General features: G+C 26.7%; 2 protein-coding genes across 2 annotated transcripts in view; both read right to left on the bottom strand.

Moving 5' to 3' along the window:
* LOC117177193 overlaps window positions 1-6,213 on the bottom strand; it is a 45,421-nt gene extending 39,208 nt beyond the window's left edge. The window contains exon 1 of the mRNA XM_033367726.1: window positions 6,013-6,213. Within this exon, the coding sequence (XP_033223617.1) occupies window positions 6,013-6,082 (70 nt within the window). The 5' untranslated portion in view covers window positions 6,083-6,213. The remainder of the gene's footprint in view (window positions 1-6,012) is intronic.
* A 3,210-nt stretch (window positions 6,214-9,423) lies between these two features.
* Window positions 9,424-23,067, bottom strand: LOC117176805 (F-box/LRR-repeat protein 3-like). Its single transcript, XM_033367116.1, has 5 exons — window positions 22,886-23,067; window positions 19,222-19,441; window positions 17,818-18,034; window positions 15,226-15,468; window positions 9,424-9,763 (listed from the first exon to the last, which is right to left on the bottom strand). The coding sequence occupies exons 2-5, from the start codon at window positions 19,439-19,441 to the stop codon at window positions 9,592-9,594; spliced, it is 852 nt and encodes a 283-aa protein (XP_033223007.1). The 5' UTR covers window positions 22,886-23,067; the 3' UTR covers window positions 9,424-9,591.
* Window positions 23,068-23,898: the final 831 nt, after the last annotated feature.

Here is a 23,898-nt window from a genome sequence, read left to right as displayed (position 1 = left end):
TTTCAATGGATTTCTAGGGAACTAAATTTCAAGCGATTTCTAGGCATTCCGAAGGTTTTAAGAAGTTTCAAAAGATTTTTTTTAGTGTCCAAGGATTTCAAGAGATTTCAAAACTTTTTAGAAATTTTATGCCATTTGGCAGGTTTCAAGGAAGTTTAAGGTATTTAAAAGAATGTTACAAGATTTACAGGATTTTGTAATGTCCAAGGATTTCAAGGGATTTCAGAGATTTCTAGAGATTTGAACAAGTTTTTTAAAAACCTGTAATTACTCATTGTAATTTTAATTTAATTTTTATTTCAAGGATTCTAGATCATTTCTATTTTCAGTGTAATGGCTTTCACGATTCCACAAGATTTAAAGGACCTTTTTTAATATCCAAGGACTTCAAGGGATATCAATTAATTTCGTATGACTTCCAAAGATTTTAATGGGTTTCTAGAGAAGTAAATTTCAAGAGATCTCTAGCCATTCTGAAGGTTTCAAAGAATTTCACAAGATTTTAAAAGAATTTTTTTAACATCGAAGGATTTCAAGGGATTTCACAGATTTCTTGAGATTTCAACGGTGTTTGTTTAAATGTTTAATTGCTAATTTTATTATAATTTTTATCCCAGGGATTTCAAATGTTTTTCTTTTGTAATTTAATTGATATTTAAGATATCCAAAGATTCTAAGATGTTTAAATAGATTTTAAAAAGTTTCCAGAAATTATTGAAAATGCAAGGGATTTCAAAGAATTTTGTTGGATTTTTAAAGCTCTCCCTGGATTTATGAAAAAGTTTCAATGGATTTTAAACCATTCCGCAGGTTTCAAGAAAAATTAAATTATTTCAAGGAATTTCAAAAGATTTAAAGGATTTTTCGAATGTCCAAAAGGTTTTCAAGGGATTTCAAAGAATTTTATGGATCTGAACGCTTTTTGTAGAAAAGTTTAATCGCTAATTTGAAGTTCAATATCATTTACATTCGACGGATTTTAAATGATTTCTCCTTTTATTTTAACCGATTTTCAATGATTTAAAATAATTTCTTAAGATTTAAAATAATTTTAAAAGTTATCGAAGAGTTTCAAAATTCTCAAAAAATTTCAAGGGATGCCGATGAATTTGGTATGACTTCCAAAGTTTTCAACGAATTTCTATAAAAAATTTTTAAGAGATCTCTAGCTATTTCGAAGGCTTCAAAGAATTTCACAAAAATTTTAAAGAATTTTTTTAAAGCCGAAGGATTTCAAGGAATTTCAAAGATTTCCCGTTATTTAAACGGATTTTATATAGGAGTTTAATGAATAACCTCAATGTATAAATAAATATTAATATAATTAAAAATTTTAAAACGTTTAACAGATTCCAAAGTTTGTCAAGAAATTTCCAAATTTTTATGGGATTTTAAAGAATTTTGTGGGATTTTCAAAAATTTCAATGAATTTCTAGGGATTGCAAATGATTCCCGTTTTTCTTTTTAATGGACTTTGCAGACTTTCAAATATTTAAAAGTATTTCAAGAGATTTTACAAAATTTTAAGTTATTTTAACAGATTCCAAAGAGTTTTAGAAGATTTCAAAATTTTCAGGATATTTCAAAAAATGTCTTAGGCTTTCTAAAGATTTTAGTGGATTTTCAGACAACTAAATTGTAAGGGCTCTAAGGATTTTAAATTTTTCAATAAAGTTTAAGGTATTTCAAAAAAGTACACAAGATTTTAATGTTGAAGGATTTCTAGGGATTTCAAAGATTTCTAGGGCTTTAAACAATTTTTATGGATAACTTTGATGACTAATTGTAGTTTTAATTTAATTTTTATTCAAGAGATCCAAAATTATTTCTATTTTTAGCTTTAAGGCTTTTTACGATTTTCGAAGATATTTTAAGGATTTCCATCAGATTTGAAGGTATTTTAATAGACTTTACAAAGTTTCAAGGAATGAAACATTTTTTAAGGAATTGTATAGAGAGATATTTCATGGAATTCCTAGCGATTCCAAACGTTTAACTGATGTTTACAGGATTTTTATGAATGTCCAACGATTTTCAAGGATATCAAACATTTTTAAGGATTTGAGCGGTTTTTACAGAGAACTTTAATGATTAATTGTAATTTTAAATGAATTTTTATTCAAGTGATTGCAAATTATTTCTACTTCTACTTTTAAAGATTTCCAGGATTTTCAAAACTTTGAAGGGATTTCGTTCGATTTCAAGCAAGTTTAAGGGATTCCATGCAAGAAAAGTGATTTTATAGGCGCTCCAAGTATTTCAAAGATTTTATGGGATTTTACATATTTCAAGGGGTTTCAATTATTTTCAAGAAAACTTCAGGGAATAAATTAAATATTTCAAGAGATTTCTACTGATTCAATCAATTTTAAGAGATATGGATAAAGTTAACAATTTTTTAGGACTTTTAAGGAGTTTGCCAGATATAAGGATTTTATTGTATTTCTCAGGGTTTCAAAATTTTTAAGGGTTTTTAACTAATTTCTCGAGAAATTTAGGAAATAAATATTTCTTGATATTTTTGCGAATTTAAACAATTTCAAGCGATGTAAAGAAATTTTTTAAATTAAATTTTGTCTCAAAAAATATCTCCCTCGCTCTCCTGGGAATCGAACCACAGAACTTACGATAGCCGGTCGGGTTCTTTTCCCTTAAGCTACTAGAGCGATCGAAAAAAGAATCCTTTTTTTAGAAATACACGAATTACTTTGCCAAGTGTTACAATTCAAATTTTTCAAGCAATTTATATTATCATTAGAGTATAACAAAAATTCTTAACGTCTTAATGTCTTTTCAGATTACATGGAGTTATGCATTAGAAACTTTTTCAATTTAAATTTTTTATTCATAACTCCATCTAGTCTGAAAAGACGTTAATAATTTCTGTTATTCTCTATTGATAATGCAGATTCCTAACAAAGAAATTTACCAAATTTCTAAGGATTTTACAGGTTTTAAGTTATTTTAAAAGCTTTCAAAGAAAGAAAACTTTAATTACTAAATTTTAAGTTTCATTTAATTTATATTCAAGGTATAGGAAATAATTCTAGATTTATTTTGATGTGTTTTGCAGATTTCCAAAGGTATCAAGAGACAGCCCCATTCAGACTATTCAAACAAATAAAATCCAACTCTAGCAATCAATGCCTTTGACATAATGGGAAATAATGATCTTAAGCCTGAGACATTAATTTTTATAATAATAACAGTAATAATAATAATAATAATAATAAGACTAAAGTAATTTAACAAATTAGGGACTTCATGAAAAATGCTTACAATTACAGAAAGTAAAAACTTGATAAAATTGCTTCAAAGTTAAATTGCATATTGAGACCTAGAGTGAAATGTGAGATGTTATCATGGCAAAGTTGCAAGAACCGATTATATCATGGATAAGCAAACTTCACAGAATCGATCAAAGTTTAACTTGTCCGATTATATTCAAGCGTTAGTAACTCAAACTATTTCCTTCTTCCTCTCCTTATTCATGCTTCCCACTGGACACCCCTAAAATAAACCCTAAACTTTCTACATTAATCCCATCTTATCCAAATACTCGGTATTGAACTAGAAACATTTTCCAGAAACAAAATCTCTAACTTATTTGTATAAAAATAATTTTATTAATTCTGTTCTTATAAAACTTAATATGGATATTGATACTCCAGGGGTCCTACTTTAGACCCCTTGGGATTTTGTATCTATTTTTGATTGTCAACCCCCCCGCCTCTAATTTGTTGTCTTCCGGAAACAGAAATTCCAGTTCTTTTTTAAAATCTTCAACATTATTCCGCCTCCCCGGGCTTCTGAAATTATTATTCACGGTAAGCTTTTATGAAAGTCAACGATCATTTTGAGACAAAAATGAAAAAAAAATGTCGAAGGAGGGGCAATTAGGGGTGGAAAAGTAGGAACAGTGAATGAATACTAACTTTTCACTATCTAAAAGAAAAAAGAAGAAAAATAGAGATTGTTTAAACAATTCAAAAATATTTTCAGCAAAAAAATATTACTTTTGCCATTCATCAGCTGTATCTTTATCCTAAAAAAGAATTACTTTTCACAATTACGCAGAAAAATTTATACAAATGGAAATTTTTTAAATAATCAATAAATATTTTAAACAAAAAATATTACTCTTCTAATTCATTGTGTACATCATTAGTTCAAGAAAAGAGTGACTTTACAAGATTTACAGGTGAAAAAAATGCTTTAATCAAGTGAAAAATATTTAAAGAATTGCAAACTGTTTTGAACAAAAAATATCATTCTTAACGTTTAGTTAATGTGTCATTAATTAAAAAAATTAGTCACTTCGCTAGATTTACAGCAGAACAAGAATTGTTAAAAAATGCAAATTATTTAAATGATTACAAATTTCTTTTAGAGAAATTACTTTTAACGTTCATTAACTGCTTATTTAAATTCATAAAATAATAAATTTTCAAGATTTAGGGGAGAAATAAATTTGTTCGACAAATAATTACTTAATATGTTTAAGAAGAAATAATACTCTTAAAATTCTTAAACCGTATCATTATTCACAGAAACAAAAATTTTCCAAACAAACAATAATTGTTTAAAAAATTAAAAATTGGTTCTACAATATTGATAAACTTGCAGCTAATCAAAAAAAATTAATGTTCACAATAATGTTTCATGTTAATAAAAGGTTCTCGGTATTTGGAATGAAAAGATTAAAAAAATTTTTTAAATATTTTTTGTAATTCAATTTTTTCTTAATAATGCTTCTTGACCATTTTTTTAAAATGATTTAGTTTTAATAAACAATGGTTTATTTTTAAAAGAAAAAAATTATCTGCAACTTGACAGTTTTCAAATTTAAAAGTGAATTTTTCTATCCCTGAAATCTTTAAAACAATATTTTTTGAAGAAAATATTTTTTAAATGAGCAACTGCATTTGAAGAGTGATCACTAATTTTTAAATTAGAAGCAGTAAAGCTATAGAGAATGCTCTCCTCGATAAAAATAAGCCATCATCTATTGAAATTAAACAATTTTTTTTTGTAAGAAGCTTCAGTAAGAAAGACTTTATTTACCAAAACTCCCTGGTAGAGAAACAATTACAACAAATTACAATGATTCTACAACTGTAATTTTTTGTTGAAGCATTTAATTCTTTTAAACAAAATTTAACAGAAGAATACATTTAATTACAAATAGCTAACTTTTTCTTGTATTTTCTTGTAAAAAGTAAAAAAAAATAACAATAAAGTAAAAGGTTTCTACAATTCAAAAATTTGTATATTTTATTATTTTTTGTTTTCCCTTTACTGTAAAAATCTTTTAATTTTAAAAGATTCAATTTTAACAATATTTTACCTTTTATTTTAAATGGGCATTTATAAATCAAATATTAAAAACTAAAGAATTTTAAACTGAATTGTTTGAAATAGAAAGCCTTTAATCGTTAATATTTCAAAGTTTTAAGTTTAATTCGTGAATGTTACAATTTTAACTTTTCTATTTACCAAATGTTTCATATGTAAGTGTAATTATTGAATTTAAGTATATAAATAATAATTTAACAATTATCAATTTGCAAAAATTTGAGTTAGTTTAAGAGACATTTAAAAGATTTCGGAAGATCCCAAATTTATTTAAAACTTGAAAAGACTATCGAAAATAAAAAACTGTATTTCGATATTTGAAGATTTTGAAATTAAATTTTGAATCTTTTTAAGGATACGTAAAGATTTTAAGAAAATAAAAATACAAATTCTTTAGTTTGCTGAAAAATTTGAAACGATTTTTTATTTTGAAAAACTGATTTTAAGAAAATATTTATAAATATATATTTTTTAAATTTGATTAATAAAGTCAAAAGTCAATTTTTTGAACCACCCTAGGTATTTCAATAACTTTAAATAATTTACAATAATTAAAGTATTTTCAACTTCGATAAATAGTGAATCAATAATTTCGCAAGAATGATGTCATAATTTTCCCATTTCCAAATACTTTACGCAATCGAAGAAAATACGTACCACGTGCAGAATAGCAGATGCTAATGATGAAGCCACAAAGAACGAGAATTGCCCTCATATTGTTCCCCATTTTTCAGTTTTTTTTCTTTTTTAATACTGTAAAACGACCGATGATTTTGAAAAAGATTTCAATTTGTGGTCCGGAATTGGCTCAAGTACATAACTGCCGAATGATAGTCGAACTGTTTGTCGTACTTGACTGAGGATGCGTCAGTAAACTCAACGAAACAGTATCATGCAGGTCAGAGCGAGGGTCAATCGTTTATCTGCCTTCAAATCCCCTCTCGTAACAGTTTGTCCTCCCTTCTTTACCTTCCTCGAAAACCAAAGCAAAAAACTCAGATAAAAAAAATGTTTCCTAAAGAATTTACAACTTTTTATTTTTTGTTTAGTTTCAGAGCGTCCACATACTACGAGACACTCTAAGGAGGTGGAAAGGGGGTGTCATAAAGTGGTTGCAAAGGTGTCAACAAAATAGTTGAATTTTTAACGCAAAAATATGAATTTTCAAGAAAAAAGGTCATTTTCAACCAAATAGCTTAATTTTTAATCAAATAATCTAATTTTCAAGACAGAAAGACGATTTTTTTACCAAAAAAATTTGAAAGATTAATGTTAATTTATTATCAAATAGTTGAATTTTTTACCCAGAAGCTAAACTTGCTATCAAATAGCTAAATTTTTCATCAAGAAAATTAATTTTTTGCCAAAAGACGAATTTTAACTGAACACTTAATTTTTTTACGAAAAGTTCAATTTTCTACCAAAATAGGTCAGTTTTAAACAAGAATTCAAAGACCAAATTTGTACAACCACCATAAAATGTTCCTATTGAAATTTAAAAAGATAACAATTATTTTGGTGCTATTCCTGTCTGCTTGGGTATTTTTTTTGTGATTTGATAATAATAAAAATAAACAGAAAGACGAAGGAAAGGAAAAAAAGAGAAGGAAGGGAATTTGGTTGGTTGTCTTCTCATTTTTCTTTCCTCTTTTTTATTTTCGTCCAAAGAAGAAAATTAGTTTCTTTTCTTTTTTAGGAAAAAATTTATCTTCAAATTTTAATAGGTACATTTGATGGTGGTTGTTCAAAGTTGGTCGTTGGATTCATGGTTTTATGTTCAGGAATGTTGCACATTAATTTGATTATTGGAACTTAAATAGGATTTTAAATTTGATTTTAATCTCATTTAAAATTCTTTAATTTTGAAGGATCAATTATCAACTATCACAAATTAATTTTCGAATCAAAAGGCCAACTTTTAAAAATACTTGCATTTTTTACCAAATAGCTAAATTTTTAATAAACAAAGTTTAATTTTCATCAAAAACCAAATGGTTGCATTTTTAACCTAGAAGGATGAATTTTCAACCAAAAAGATGGCTTTAACAAAATATTTGATTTTTACAAAAACGCTGTAATTTTAATAAAATGGCGGAATTTTTAACCAAGAAAATTCATTATCTACCAAAAGACGAATTTTAAGCAAAATTCACAATTTTTTAACAAAAAGTTCAATTTTCTACCAAATTAGGCACAGTTTGAACCAAAAACCTTTATTTTTAAGAAAAAACTTAATTTTTAACAAAATACCTTAATTTTCTAGTCAAAAAGACAATTTATCTACAAAAAAGTACAAAGTTAAACGCTAAAATTTGAGTTTTCATAAACAAAAAATAATAATTCATGGGAAATAGTTGAATTTTTGACCTAGAAGAATAAATTATTAACCAAAAGGATTCATTTTGAATCTAAAAGGACTAATTTCCAAAAAACAGTTGAACTTTGACCAAGAAAGTAAACCAACAAAATAGTTTATTTTTTCACCAGAAAGCTAAATTTTTTACGTAGAAAAATAAATTTTCAACCACGGAAATTAATTTTCTATCAGAAGACGAATTTTTAACAAAATATATAATTTTTTAACTAAAAGTTAAATTTTCCAGCAAAGTATGTAAATTTTAAACCAAAAACCTGAATTTTCAAGAGAAAGCTTAATTTACAACGAAATAGCTTAATTTTACACAAAAAAAAGAACTTTTTTAAACTTCTTAATATTACTTTTTTTAACTTTACAAAACTTCCAAATATCTTTTAAACTTACCTGAATTATTCTTTAAATTTTGTAATCTGGAGAAATTTACCAAATTTTCTTTAAAATCTTCTACACTCTTTCTTGAAATAAATTTTCTCGAATCCATTTTCTCTTAGAATTTATTATTTCAAATAATCGATCATTTAAAATTTATCCAGAAATCTTAAGAAAATTTGTAAATTCTCTTGGAATCTTTAAAAATTCTTAAAAAGCTTCATCTTTAGAAATCCTCAAAAAAATTTATTTTCTCACTGTTTTATTTCTTCCCAACATTTAAATTATTCCTGAATATTTTCTAAACTTCGAAATATCTTTCGAACTGAATTGAATTTCTCCAAGAATTTTTTAAGAATTCTGAAAAATTCACAAAAATAAATGCCTTAAGATCTTCAAGGTTCACACAAAAAACTGCAACATTTTTTATTCGAAATCTTCAAATAACTATAATTTGTTTCAAATTTGTTGAAATCATTTCAAATTTTAAACCATTTTTCTTTTTTTTAACTACTGAATCTTAAAAAAAAATTTGTATTCTCTGGAAATATTTAAAAGTTTTTAAAAAGCTTCTTTTTCAAAACCTTCAAAAATCTACATTTTCTTGTAGATTTTATGAAATAATTTCAAGTTTTTAATTATTTTTCAATTTTTTCAAAAACTTCTAAGTTCTGAATATTGAAATTACTTTCATTTTTTCATCTTTTGTATACTTGAAAAGTTTTGCTTAAAAATCTTTTACTTTTTTTCGAAATTGTAGGAAATCATTTGAAACGTTTTGAAATAATTTTATGAAATGGATTTTGCGATTTTGCGATCTAATTTAACAAAAAACAATTTCAAATTATCTTCAAAATTTACGTTTCAAGTTAGGAAACAAAAGATTTCGGATCAACATTTGAGGAAATGCCACACCAATTATTTTTAAAAAGTTAAACATTCATTTTCAGAAGCGTGTTAGACATAGGGTATAAATTATTAAGTGGACAATTTGTATTGTATGTAACAAATATATTTATTACTATATACAGGTAAAAATGTGGTCCAACTATTCACAATTCACTGTACAATTATTTATTGCAATAAAAATAGGGTAGGAGATTCAATGAAATATAAATCCAATAAATAACATTATAAAACTATTGTCAAACATTTTATAAAGGCTACACTGATTTCATTAATATTAAAATTACTTAAAAAACAGTATAAAAAAGGTCCTTAAAATTTTTTTCGTTTTAGATATAAATAAATTTTAAATACAAAATCTTTAAACACTATTGACATTTTTTTGTAATTGAGATTAAAAGAGAAAAAATCGAGTTCAAAACCTAAGATTATAATAGTTTTTAACTAAAAGATGTAAATCTAATCAGCCTTGGAAGGTAACATGAAAATTAGATATTTTACTCGTTCTCACATTTTTTTAAAATTAATTCTTAATTCGGTTAAATATTTGAAAAATATAAATTAAAAAAATTCTTATTTAGGTTTTAATAGAATGGTACAGATTCTGGGTACCAAGTGTGACCCAAAAGTGCAGATACTTTTGCTGATACTGTGAGAACATCCAATTTCGAATCCTCCAAAATTGATGTTTCCCAAACTCGAAGAACCCGAAGACGTATGCAACATATCGAGACAAATTCCAGAAATCCAGAGGACCTACAAACAGAACAAAATTTATTTTAGTGAGAAACTAAATTGGAAATACACCCTGATTAAATTTTGGATAGAAAATTTCTAACTATAGAATTTTTTCTTAATTTTTATTTTTTAATTTTCGTTCCTACTTTTATTTCTGATCTAACTGCATTTTTTTGTAGTATTTCTATTTCGAATAAAATTCGACTGTTAGCAAAAATCAAACTTCGTTACTATATACAGTAAATTTCCGCTTCTTTCAACGGTCTTGAAATGTACACATTCAGGTTATTTTTATCAAGCGACGTTCATTAATTGTCCCGTTTTTGTATCGATTAGGGCACGGTAAGCAACTTTTTCAACTGGACATTAATAATAACACAGATAAAGATTTTTAATAAATTTTTGATTGTAAAAACTCATTTAAATTGAATCTAAGAAACAGCTAGTTTCTTTAGATAATTTATTAATAATACAATATTACAATTTAATACTTTGTCATTTTAAATAGTCCCGCGTTTTTCTGCGCATGCGCAGTTCAAAATATAGCGGTCCGTTGGCGCATTTGCGCATCATGCATGCCAGTGTTTTTCGAGTGTTTTCTTTACGTACGACGTGAAATATATAACATTTCCTTGAAATAGTACAATTTGCCAATAAATATTCAAAGTTAAGAAAATTTTATTATTTTAGCTGAAATCTCAGTCTATCCAATTTTTAGCAGGACATATATGAAATGCAATAAAATTGCATTTTTTCAACCGATCATTTTTGCAATAGATCGATCAAAAGGATATACAGACAATTTTCCATCGTCGAAAATTCCACAATGTGGAGTGTGGATGTAAAACATAATCCACAAATGGATTGCGACGTCAGTTAGATTAACTTCAGTTATCATCAGAATCACAGGATCAGACTTCACAAGGGAGCAACAAAAAATTGACATTTTGATAAATAAAAATTCCCACATGACAAAAATTTTATCTCGAAATAGAAAAAATTGTAGGCTTAAAAAAATGTCTATAAGTGATGCAAATCTTTAAATTTTTTGTCGTGTGGGTTACATCAGAGTATTCCAAAAATGCATTGGAATTTTTTTTTCTTCAATTTTTATGCATATCACTCGGAAAATTGTTCGAATAATACTAGAAAATTGCAGTTTTCTTTTTAAATTTCCACTTTTTATCCAATTTTTAATTATAGTGAGGTAATAATTTATTTTAACAAACACAATTCTTTAAGCAACTTATTATTATTTTTAATAATATTCTCTTTGAATAATTCTCAAAATTGCAGTGTTTTATAAAATTTTCAAATTTTTGTTAACTTTACACTTGGAGTGACTGAAGATTAAATTCAGTTCAGCAAAAATATTTGTTTCAACAAATTATTATTGTTTATAGCTATCTTATTCTATATGAATACTAGGTAGTTTAGGTATATCCTGAATTTCAAAGTTTTTGTACACTTTTCAGTTAGAGTGAAGTAATAATTATTTCAAATTAACGAAAATCATTGTTTAAATAATTTATTGCTATTGTTAACAATATTCTATAAGCTTAATGGCAGAAAGTTGCGGTTTTTTCTGAAAGAATTTAACTGTATGTTTATTTTTTACTTGTAGTAAGTTATTAATTAAATTTAACAAGAATAATTGTTTAAACAAATTATTATTGTTTATAACTATCTTAATCTATATTAATTCCATATTGTTGCGATTTTTTTCTGAAGTTTTTAACTTTTTATCCACATTTTACATAGTAGGGTAATAATTTATGAAAATTAATAAAAATAGATATTTAAACAATTTATTATTGTTAATAGTTATCTTCTCTTAGATAAGTATTAGAAAGTTGCGACTTTTTCTCAAATGTAGAAATTTGCGTTGCTTTTTAAATTATGAAAAAATAATAAATAAACATTAGACAAAATCATATTTTAAACATTCTGTTTCTTTTTTGCAAATATATTTTTCTAAAATAAAACATAATTTTGAAATATGCTTCAAAGTTTAAAATAAAATAAAATATTCTTGCTGAGTTTAACTTCTTGTTCATAACTAAAAATTCGAAGCAAAATTAAAGATTGCAGAAGAGAAGCAACTTTATAGAATCACTCTAAGGAAAGATAGATATAAACAATAATCAATTGTTTAAATAAACGTATTTGTTATCTTTCATTATTTATTACTTTACCAAATAAAAATGGACAAATAGATACAAATTTCAGAAGAGACCAAAACTATCTAGCATTAATAAAGAAGAAGACAATTATAAGCAACAATAATTTGTTGAAACAATTATTTCTGCTACATTGAACTACTCATTAACTCACTTCAAGTGAGAAGTAGACGAATAGTTGAAAATTCCAGAATAAACGCAACTTTCTATCGTTTAAATAATTATTTCATTCACTCTAATTAAAAATTGGACAAAAAGTGGAAAATTAAAAAAAAAGCAATTTTCTAACATTAGGTTAAGAGAATATTATTAACTATAATAATAAAATCATTAAATAATTTTTTTTTAACTTGAATTAATTCCTCTCTAATTGAATAGTGGACAAAAAGTTAAAAATTCATAAATAACTGCAACTATCTTGTATTAATAATTTATATAGAATAATATAGCTATAAACAATAATAATTTATTAATTCTTTTTAATAAACTGAAATAATTATAAACTCACTCGAAGTGAAATGTAGACAAGCAATTAAAATTTCAGAAAAAAATCGCAATTTCTAGCATTATCTGAAGAGAATATTATTCACAATAATAAATGGTTAAAAAAAATATTTTTGGTTAAAAATTAATTTGGCATTATCTCATTATACTTGAAAATTGGACAAAAAGTGGAACATTTTTTAGAAAACCGTGATTTTCTAACTCTATTCTCAGATAAAATTGCTAAAAACAATAAATTGTTTATTTATACATTTTATTATCAGTATAATGTAGTATTTTTTATATTACAAACAATTCGCATTTTAAAAAATCCTAAAAAATCATAATTAGCGTCAAAAACTCGCAAAACCCATTTTTTTACTTATGAGGTTTATTAGGTGCCGTACAAAACAGACTTATGGGGGTGATATTTAAGAAGTAATATTTTATTTCTATTGTATGCCTGCGAAAATCAATGTTTAGTTTCAAATAAATTCAGCTAATATTGCCTATTCTGAATAAAATTGACAAAAAAGTTTTTTTATGGGAAATACGTGTTAAACTTTACGGGGTTTGCATCACCTCTGAATATAATTTTTTTTTGCAAATCAAAACAAAATTGATTGCTTTTTGTGGATTCGAAAAAATTTCTGAGCGATATGCAGGAAAATTCTCAAACAAAATTTGGATCACCCTAGGGTTACATGAACTTTTTCACAAACAGAAAAATTGCATTTAAACATAAAATCAGATTGCTTTGAGCCAAAAAAAACTGTTTTCTTGGATATGCATGAAAATTTGTTCGCATCAAACAAAGTTTGGTTGATACAACAAAATATTTAATTGGCCCATTAAAATTTTGTTGTTGGATTAAACAAAACTCCATCTGCCAAAATATTTGGTTCAAAAAAACAAACAAAATTTCATTCATCCAACAGAATATTTGTCTGTCCATATAATAGGTACCATATTCTATGGTTAAGCCAGCAAATATTTCGTTGATTAGACCAAATCATTTTCTGAGTGAAATATTTATTTTGATTTATGGTTATATCAATCTGGATTTTGTTCCATTTCAAATAATATATTTTTCTCTTTGTGAAAGAATATGAAAAATAATTTTAAACTAATAAAGCTAAATGGATATGAATATATCTAATAATTTTACATGCTTATATTATTATTTTACTAGACAATATTTTGTTAAATTTAAAAACAACTCAGGAACATGCAAAAAATTGAGAGATGATGTAACATTTCTCATAGTTGAATTTAAAGTTTATCTTGAAAGTATCGTAGGGATCACAGTGGTCCAACATTTCAATTTTGGGGAAAATAGGGCAATTTAAATAATTAAATTTTCAAATAAAAAATATAAGTTTTGAATCACAAAGTGAAACAGTTAACTAAAAAATTAATTATTAACTAAAAAAAGAAATTTCAAGAAAATAGTTCAATTTTCCACGAAAGAAATGAATTAACAACCAATTATATAAATTTGTAAACAAGTAAAAGAAAAAAATTGTAATTATATACATAAATTTTAAAGCAAATAGTTTAATTCTCAACCTAATAAAAATAAAAATAAATATTTCACTAAAGAAATGAATTTTCAACCAAAAAGATGAATTTTGAACGGAAAGAATTATTTTTCTATTTAAAAAAACAAACAGATTTTTCATCAAATAATTGCATTATTAATCAAAGATTTAAATTTTCAACTAAAAAATATATTTTTTTTAACTGAAAAGTGGAATAGTTAAATTTGTAGTTTAAAAAATAACTGTTAACTAAAAAATAAATTAAAAACAAAATAGTTTAAGTTTCAACCTAAGAAATTAATTTTGCAACAAATATATGAATTTTTAACCAATAAAAAGACAAAGTTTCCATTATATACCTGAATGTAACCAAATAAAATATAAAATAATCAACATTTTAATATAAAATGATGAATTCTCAATAGTTCATTAATTTTCAACCAAAGAAATTAATTTTTATCCATGAGGATTAATTATCTACCAAAAAGCCGAATTTTTAATTAAATAATTTAACTTTCAATGAAATGTTACAATTTTCAACTAAAAAATGTAGGTTCTCAACCAATAATGGAATAGTTACATATAGAGGTTGGAAAATTATTTGTTAGCAAACAACAACAAAAACTTTTCAATTAGTTTCATTCAACCAAAAAAGAAGAATTTTTAACAAAACATTTTAATCCTGACCACAAAAAAAATCAATTTGCAATAAAGTAGCTTAACTTTCAAGCCAATAGTTAACTTTTCAAACACAAAAATGGTTTCTCGACGAAAAATGTATTTGTTGATATTTTAATCAAAGAAGATATTAATTTTAAACCAAAAACAGTTGTTTTCCACCAAAAAAGATGAATCTTTAAGAAACTACATGAATTTTCAGATAAAAAATATCAATTTTCAGCCAAAATTATAACGAATAAATTATTTTTTTGGAGGAATTTATTTATTAATGGCTGAGAACTTTTTATAGATCTTAAAAAATTAATCGCAACTTAAAAATCCATGAAAATGACACACCGCCACAGGGCAAAACGAACTCGCAAGAACACACTGGTAAACCTGGGGTGTCTTGATAATACGGAGCGACGCAAAGATAGAGGGGGGAAACTGTGATCCCTAATAGTATTGTTATCATCAAAGAAATAATGGGTAATGCAATGTGTTAAAATAAAAAATCAATTATGTAGGATAAATTAATTAAATACAATTAATTGCATTAATAATCATTGTTAAGAACATTAAATAAAATTGGAATATAAAAATGTTCATCTCATACGTGATTTCACAGTCGCCGAGTCCAACTGCACAAAGTCGAGGACAAGATTTTGCTGCTCTTATCAGTGGTTCGTCTATCGTATGGGGACCATAAGCAGCGATTACCAACTCCGTAAGACCACAGCAACTATCTATTCCATCTACTATCGAGGCTGGCGTGCTTTCCCCGAGATAAAGATGGGTCACAGGAATACAACTTTTTAAAATTGTTTTACAATCTTCCTCATCCGACATATACGACAATCTGAAAAAGGAAAACTGAGTTAATGGAAAATTTGTAATACATATTAGCCCCCCTCCCTCGTATCAAAGCCCCCGCGGTAATTTTACTTCACTTCACTTTTTTCTTTTTCACTGGAAAAAGGAGAAAATTATAAAAAATATTAATAGTCAGTCATTCACATTGTCCAGCTCCCGTAAGCTTCTTTTATAGTTCCCCAAAAAAAATCCTAGCGGTTCACTTGACAGGATTCCTACCTTAATGAAAAAAAATTTGCGATTTTTTGGTGCTAACCATGATTTTTTGCGGTTTTTTTTAATGCGAATTGTTTCGAATAAATAAAATACTATTTTACACAGATAATTATATGTTTATATAAATTGTTTAAACAATTTAGTAATGTTTTTAGTTACTTTTTCTTAGAATCGAGTTAGAAAGTCCCGTTTTTTTTTCAAAAATTTTCCACTTTTTGTTAAATTTTCAATTAAAGTAAGGTAATATTTAATTATTCATAACTACCATAACTATTGAAGCAATTTTTAACTTTTTAAAATAATATTTTATTCAAAATAATGCTAGAAAATTGCAACTTTTTCTGAGATTTCCCTTGTTTTGTTCACTTTTTAATTAGAGTGAAGTAATAATGAATTTAAGTTAACAAAAATAATTGTTTAAAGAATGCATTATTATTGTTGATAATATTCTCTGCTTGATGGCGGAAATTCGCGTTTTTTCTGAAATTTTTAACTATTTGTCTATTTCCCACTTGGAGGGACTTATAATTAATTCAATGAAACAAAAATAATTATTCAAACAAATTATTATTTCTAATTTATATCTTCTTGACCACTTTTCATTTAAGTAAGGTAACAATTAGTGCAAATTGAAAGAATGTTTCTTTGGACAATGTTTAATTGTTTCTAACTATTTTCTCTTAGATAATTAATAAAAAGTTGCAGTTTTTTCTAAAAGGTTTAACTATGCTTTGCTTTTTTAGTTATGAAAAAATAAAAAATTAACATCAGACAGATTTTTTTTTAAACAATCTTTTACATTTTTGAATATAATTTTCTGAATTAAAACAGATATTTGAAATATTCTTAAAATTTTTTACATGGATCATATTAATTGTAAATTTTCCTTAAAGTAGTAACTGAGAGCTTTTTTAAAATTAATATTATTATTTGTTCCTAAATAAGAAGTCAAAGAAAAGCTGAATTTTCAACCACAAAAAACCGTATCTTTCTATCATTAATCTAAGAGAAGATAGTTATAAGCAATAATAAACTGTTTGAACAATTATGTTTTTTAGTTTGCACTCATTATTATCTCACTTAATACACAACTATCTAGAATTAATTAAAAATAAGATAGTCATAAACAATTTTTAAACAATTTTTAAACATGTTTGTTATATTTCAATAATTATTACAACACAAAGTGAAAAATGGCCATAAAGTTGAAAATTAGAAAAAGCACAACTTCCTGTCAACTATCTAAGAGAAGATAGTTATAAACAATTATAAATTCTTGAAATAACTTTGGTAATAGGTAACTTTCTACTATTAAGATAAGAGAATATTATTAAAGATAATAATAAATTCCTTTTTTAACTTTAATTATTATCTATTACCTTACTCTAATTCAGAAGTAGACTGAAAGTTGAAAATTTCCGAAAAAAGCCGCAACTATCTTGGATTAATATAGATACAGATAGTTATAAGCAATAATAGTTACAATTATAGTTAAACAATTACAGTCAACACTTATAGTCTGAAAATCCTTGTAAATCTTCTGAAATTCTAAGAAATTCTTTGAAACCGCATGTGATCTTTTGAATTACTTAAAATCATTACTCCTTGGGAAATCCAGCAAATTTTTTAAATATCTAGAAATTTTTTAGGTTCTTGTGAATAAATTCCTTCAAATCCATTAAATTGTAAAATCCGTTGAAATCCCGTGAAATTACATGGAATCTGATGATATTCCTTGAATTATCTTCAAAAATTTGAAGCCCTATGAAATCTCATTTCCAAAAATAATAATTGCGAATATAATATCGTACATCACTCGCATGCTTAGACAGGTACTGGCGTGGAATTTAAAAATTAATGTTCGCATAAGGACATGTCTAACCCTACTTGTGATGTGATAAACTCTAAATTTAAGAGAGTTCTAAAGTTTTAAATGCTTTTATTTTGTAGTGAAGTATTTAATATTTAAATTGATCATTTTTTCAGACATGAAGGTTTAAAACTCTTAATTTTTGTAAATTAGAAAAATATTTGAGGACCGGGAAATGACCAGGAGTTTTGTATTGTTTTTAGAGGCCACTCTAAAATACATACTTCTATTTTTAATTTCAATACTCACAAAACGAGATTGATGTTTGGCGAATGATTTGAGAGTATTGACCATGCCTCGTCGCTCACAGAAGGAAGTGATTTTGATTCCGGATGTGCTTCAATTCGCAAAGTTTCCAACTGAACATTTTTATCTCTGAGAGCCTTCAGTAATTCATCACTGAGCAAAGAATATGAAAGAGACAATTCTCGAAGACACCGGCAATGATTAACCAATGCTGTAATACCTTAAAAATAAATAAAATTTAATTAATTTTAATATTATCTGATATGAGATATTGGATACTAATGGGCCCGAGTGAAGAGCTTTACATGTTGACTTTGTAAAGTTCTTTGCCTATAGCGATTTCTACATAGATTGATCAGCGAACTGGGCCGTAAGTAAAAATTATATTTTTTACAATTTAAAATTGTTTTCTCTTATTTGCCCTTTTTTTCTCTTATTTCCCATAGCTCCTCTCAACTGACTTCTCCTTATTCCCCCTACTTCCTTAGCCCTTATTTTTCTCACTTATCTCCCCCCTACCATTTCCCCTAAAAAAATTAAATATTTTTTAAGTTTATGTTCCTATTGTAACGAAAATCTTATTTTCAGAAAATCAGATAGCCCACCAAAATGGTCATCGAAAATTTTTCAATAGGTCAACTATCGCATCTCGAAGACGCGAACTATTACGTCAAATACAGTCCAGTTATATTCCTAATATAAAAAAATCCTTTTATAAAATTTAAGAAGATATTGGTAGGTTATGGTAGATCATGAAAGGTTCTTCAATTGGGCAATCCAAGTGTCTCGAAGACGCGAACAAATATCACAGGCATTACTGTTGTATTTCCAATATTGTAATAGTTTTTTCTCATATCATGCAGATAAATATATTTTTTAAGTTTACAAATTGGTATGTTGGAATACTCCACCAACAAATAGATAGGTTAAAACAACCAAAAAATTTGTTTGGACCAACCATATATATTTTGTTGTAAATATAATAACCACATTCAATTGTTGAACTAACCATAATTGTTTTGAATCTGACAAATCGTTTTCTGAGTGTATAATTTATATTTAGTACACTCAATTAAATAAAGATATTTGCACTCAACTCCCGATATAAGACCCCCTGGTTTAATCTATGTCTATAACTGATATTCTCCGCAGTTTCAAAATAAGAGGAGCCACGGAATCGAAAGAGAGAATGTGCTCAGTCAAGCGTGACAAACAGCTTGAGAGCCACACTCTCAGCAGATTTAGGACCAAGGCCAAAGCAAGCCGTGCCTGAACTCGGTCTTATATAGGGAGTTGAGTGTAAATAGAACAGAAAATTTAAACAAGTACAACCAATTCGAATTTATGATCTTATAATTATAATTAATATTTTATGCACATGAAAAATATTTATCATAGAAATTATACCTTGAGGTGATAATTTAGGACAGTCATTGATATGTAACAATTTTAAAGCTGCGGTAGTGTGGGGTCTTAATGTTGTAAAGCAGACTTCCTCTGCGGCAGCTTCCTCATTTTTTAAGGATTTAATTGGCGTTTTTTCACATTTTAGAGTCAATGCGGAATTGAAATGATCGTTATCAACCACGACAATTTCCGGTCTTCTCGGGCTCATGAATGCCAACATCTATAGAAAAAATGTTTTCACATTTTTTTAATACACTCCTTTATACGTACAATAAGAGTAACTAAAATCAATTCAAGTTTTCGAAAAATTGTAGAATGTGCAATTGAAAGTTTTAATTTGAAAAATAAAAATAAAAGTGCATATTTGCAATTAAGTTGACTTATTTTCCTCCTAAAAAATGTATCTAACATTTTGATTGAATTTCTATTATACTTTTATCTTTTATATTACATTGGCATTGTTTTTATCTTTTTACTAAAAGAAACAAATTTTTCATTAAAGAAACTTAACTAAAAATGTAGATTTGATTATATAATAAGTATCATTTTATTATAGTCTAGATATATTTTTTTCTCTCTTTATTATTAGTTCTATTGTGATTAAAAAAAAAGTTTTTTGACTTATAGGAGTTATCTGATTGGTTGTGAATATTGAATATGACCTTTAGTTTTATTCAAATTTTTATTTTGCAGGACTAAAATTTTGTGTACGAAAACTTGGCAGAATTCCCAACGATATTTTATAAGTTTTATAAGTATAGAAAAGTTTAGTTTTTTGAAGATTACGAAAAAAAATCTTTTTTTAATCATAAGAGTTCATTTTGAAAAAAGTTAATTTTCAGAGAAAATTGAAAAATATTTTGAAACATTTCAAATGATTTCGTAAGATCTTGAGCAAGAATCTTAGGAAATATTTAGAAGTTTTGAAAAGATTTCAAAAGAATTCCAAATTTAAGAAGATTGTAAAAATATGAAGCAAAATGCAGATTATTCAAGAATAAAAAAAGGGTTTTATGCATTTTGAAAAGTTTTGAGAGAAAAAAAATTCAATATTCCAGGGAAATTTTCAAATTATTTTTTCTTTGAAAATGTATGTTAATTAGATTTTTAAAGATTCAAATAAACAAGCTTTTTAGACATTTTTAAAGGTTTTAAGGGGTATACATTTTCTTTTTTATCCCTGTGAAAATTTCGAACGATTTTATTACTATCAAATTAATTTAAGGAGAAAATAAAAAACCATTTCAAAAACATTTCAAAGCAAAAATTTTCAATCTTGCATGATTACACAATTTGAGAGAAAATTCAAGTAAGTTTAAAAGATATTTAAAGATTTGAAAAATGGAACCTTTTTTACAATTTTGAGTGCTTTCAAGCGAACAAAAATTTTGATTCAGATTCCTGGAGAAATTTTCAATTACTTTTTGCTCAATTATTAATTTCAGAAGATAATGAAATACAATTTAAAAAGATTTCAAATGATTTCTTACAACGTTGAAAAAAAATGTAAAAGATTTTAAGGAAATTTTTTTATATTACATGATTACAAAATTTTAGAAGAAATTCGACAAGGTTTGCAATATATTTAGAAGCTTTGGAAAGATTTTAAAATAATGTATAATTTAAACAGATTAAAAAAATTACAAACTTCTTGGGAAATTCCTAATGATTTTTTTGCTGAAAAAGAAATGTTAAGAGAAAATTCTAAAAGATTGAAAAAGATTTGAAACGATTCCCTAAAATTTCAAAAAACAATATAGAAGATTTAAAATAAAAATTTTCGAAAAAGTTCCGATACGTTTAATAGATATTTAGAAGCTCTGAAAAGGTGTAAAAATCATTAATAATTTGAAAATCTTTTTAAAAATGTAGCTTTTGAAGATTTCAAATAAAAAATGTACAGCTTTTTAAGAATGTTGAAAGGTTACAAGAAACTGAAAAATTTTGCTTAAATTATCAACAATAACATGCGTTCCCTTTCCTACTCTACCTAAATCCCCCTACTTTTCGAAGGAAATCTACTTCTCCTCCCCCACTTCAAACTTCGCTTTCTCCCCCTTCCTCAACTACTTCCACCCCTTCTCAAGTCCTCCTGAATCCCCCCTCACTTCCCCCTACTTCCCCAAGTTCATTCCCCTCACTTCCTCTACTTACACTATACTGATTTTCCCTACGTACACTATACTTATTTCCCACTACTTCTACAACTTTACCTATCCGCATTTCCCCTCAATTCCCCTAATTCCCCCTCGTTAATTTCCCCTGATTTTACTTTTTAATTTCATCTCATCGCCACTACTTATCTCGCTACATTTCCCCTCAATTACTCTACTTCCCCTTCTTACATTCCACTATTACCATTTCTCTAATTTCCCGTGCTTCCCCTCCTCATTTCCCCCCACTTCCTCAAGTTCGCTCCTCTCACTTCCTCCACTTACAGTATACTCACTTCCCGTACTTACACCATACGCATTTCTAGCTGTTTACACTATACTTATTTCCCACTACTTCTGCAACTTCACCTATCCTCATTTCTTCTCATTTCCCCTAATCTCCCTTCTTTAATTTCCCCTGCTTTTACTTTTTAATTTCCCCTCATCGCCCCTTTTTATCTCGCTACATTTCCCCTCAATTACTCTACTTCCCCTTTCTTCACTCTCCTATTACCACTTCTCTAATTTCCCCTGCTTCCTCTCCTCATTTTCCCTGCTTCCCTCTTTACGTTCCCCCCTCACTCCTAAATCCCCCCCTAATTCCCCTCCGTTAATTTCCCCTAATTTTACTTTTTAATTTCCCCACATCTCTCCTACTTGCCTACGTATCAATATCAGATGCGGTGGTGGGGGGTCAAAATTCCGGAAATATGTATCAGGTAGTTTGAGATTGGCGCCTTGGAAATTAAGAGTCAGTAGTTGAGATTTGGGAGTATGAAGTTGGAGTTAGGAGTTTTGAGTTGGGACTTATGGTATAGGATTTTCTGCCTGGGACTATGAAACCCTAAAAACGAGAAAAATGGGAATTTTCTTTAAAACAGAAGGAAAAAAAGTCTGAATGTTTAATTAAAAGCTTTCTCAAAATAGTATCAAATAGTTTGAACTCATTATTCGATTAACGGTCACATCAAATTAAAGTTACATTTCGTATTTAAAAATAGGTTCGGGGGGGGGGGGGGGGGGGGGGGGACAGTTTCAGTTTCACATGACATTTTGAAGGTGGATTCACCGAAATATCTCAAATTGTCACAAGTGACAGTGTGACAAGTGTGAGTATCACTTAGAATAGCGTGGCATAAATATATAATGTTTTTTAACATCAACTTTGTTTTTAAATAAAAAATTATTTAAACTAACATTCAAAATTCAAGTCTCGCAATTCTTTTTCAATTTTAGTTAAAATTTAATTCTAAACAAAAATTCCTAAACTAGATCAAAATTGTAAGCTTCAGACTATTTCAGAAAAACTTTTTTTTTCCACTGTGCGCCCTTCCGTAGCGCCGCCTAATTTGCTGACCCCCCCCCCCCCCCCTGGAGGAATTACACATTTTTTGAACATACCCTAAATAGTTAGTTGAAATATTTATTTTTTATTAATGATGATTTTTCCACTAAAATCGAAAAACTACAAATTGACAATGCTAATATAAATAATATATATAAAAAATTACCTTAAGTTTTCCTCAGGATTCTTGAAAGAATTTCACACCACTCTAAGGACTACAAGTTCTTCAGGAGACCAATCTTCTCGAAGGATACAGTCAATATGAATAAGGCATTTCTGCACTACACCCAGAGAGAAAGGATTAGAAAGGTTCCAAGTATAAAGTTTTTACAAGGAATATATATTGCAATGCTGTTGAACTAGAATTTGTACGTGGTGAGTGCCAACGTTCCTGGCAATTATTCGGAACATTCACGATACTAAAAGGGTTTGATAGTAGGCCATTCACGTGCACGTTCCTGACTTGAACATTATCTCTGACACAAGTCACGTGTTTCTAAGCATTTAGATACTATAGTTATAAATAACAAATTGGAATTATTGGAAATATTAATTCAACGGAAACTTCCCTACAGTGGATAATACAACCTAAAGTGGATAATCATTATTAAGGAATACCAATACATGTAAAAAAATGTATTTAATATAATTAATAATTAAAACACTATAAGTGTTTATAAATTAAAGTTATAAATTAATAATTTTTCATTTCTTTGTGCTATTAATAATTGGTTATCTACCGTAGGGCAGTTTCCCCTACTGTAAATAACAAAACACGTGTTTCTTAGTATTTAGATACTTTATGTGTTATTAATAAGTATAGAAACTGTAATTATTAATAACACATAAAGAAAGGAAAATTGGAAACAATAATTAAAGAGATACCTTCCGACAGTGGATGATTACTAATTAAAAATATTAATATTTATAAAATATTTTATTTATTATAATCAATAATTAAGACGCTATAAGTGTTCATAAATTGTAAATAAAATTAATTATTCTTTTTTATTCGTGCTTTTAATTAATGATTATCCACTGTAGGAAAGTTTCCTCTACTGCAAATATCAAGTTCCATATTTCTAAGTATTTTCATACTATTATTATTATTAATATATAAAAAATACAAATTAGTAATATTAATTTAAAGAAAAACTCTCTACTGTGGATAACAAAACC

This window comes from Belonocnema kinseyi, chromosome 7 (assembly GCF_010883055.1).
Source record: "Belonocnema kinseyi isolate 2016_QV_RU_SX_M_011 chromosome 7, B_treatae_v1, whole genome shotgun sequence".
Lineage (NCBI taxonomy): Eukaryota > Metazoa > Arthropoda > Insecta > Hymenoptera > Cynipidae > Belonocnema > Belonocnema kinseyi.
Note: the sequence above shows the minus strand (reverse complement) of the source record. Positions and strands in the feature narration are given on the sequence as shown.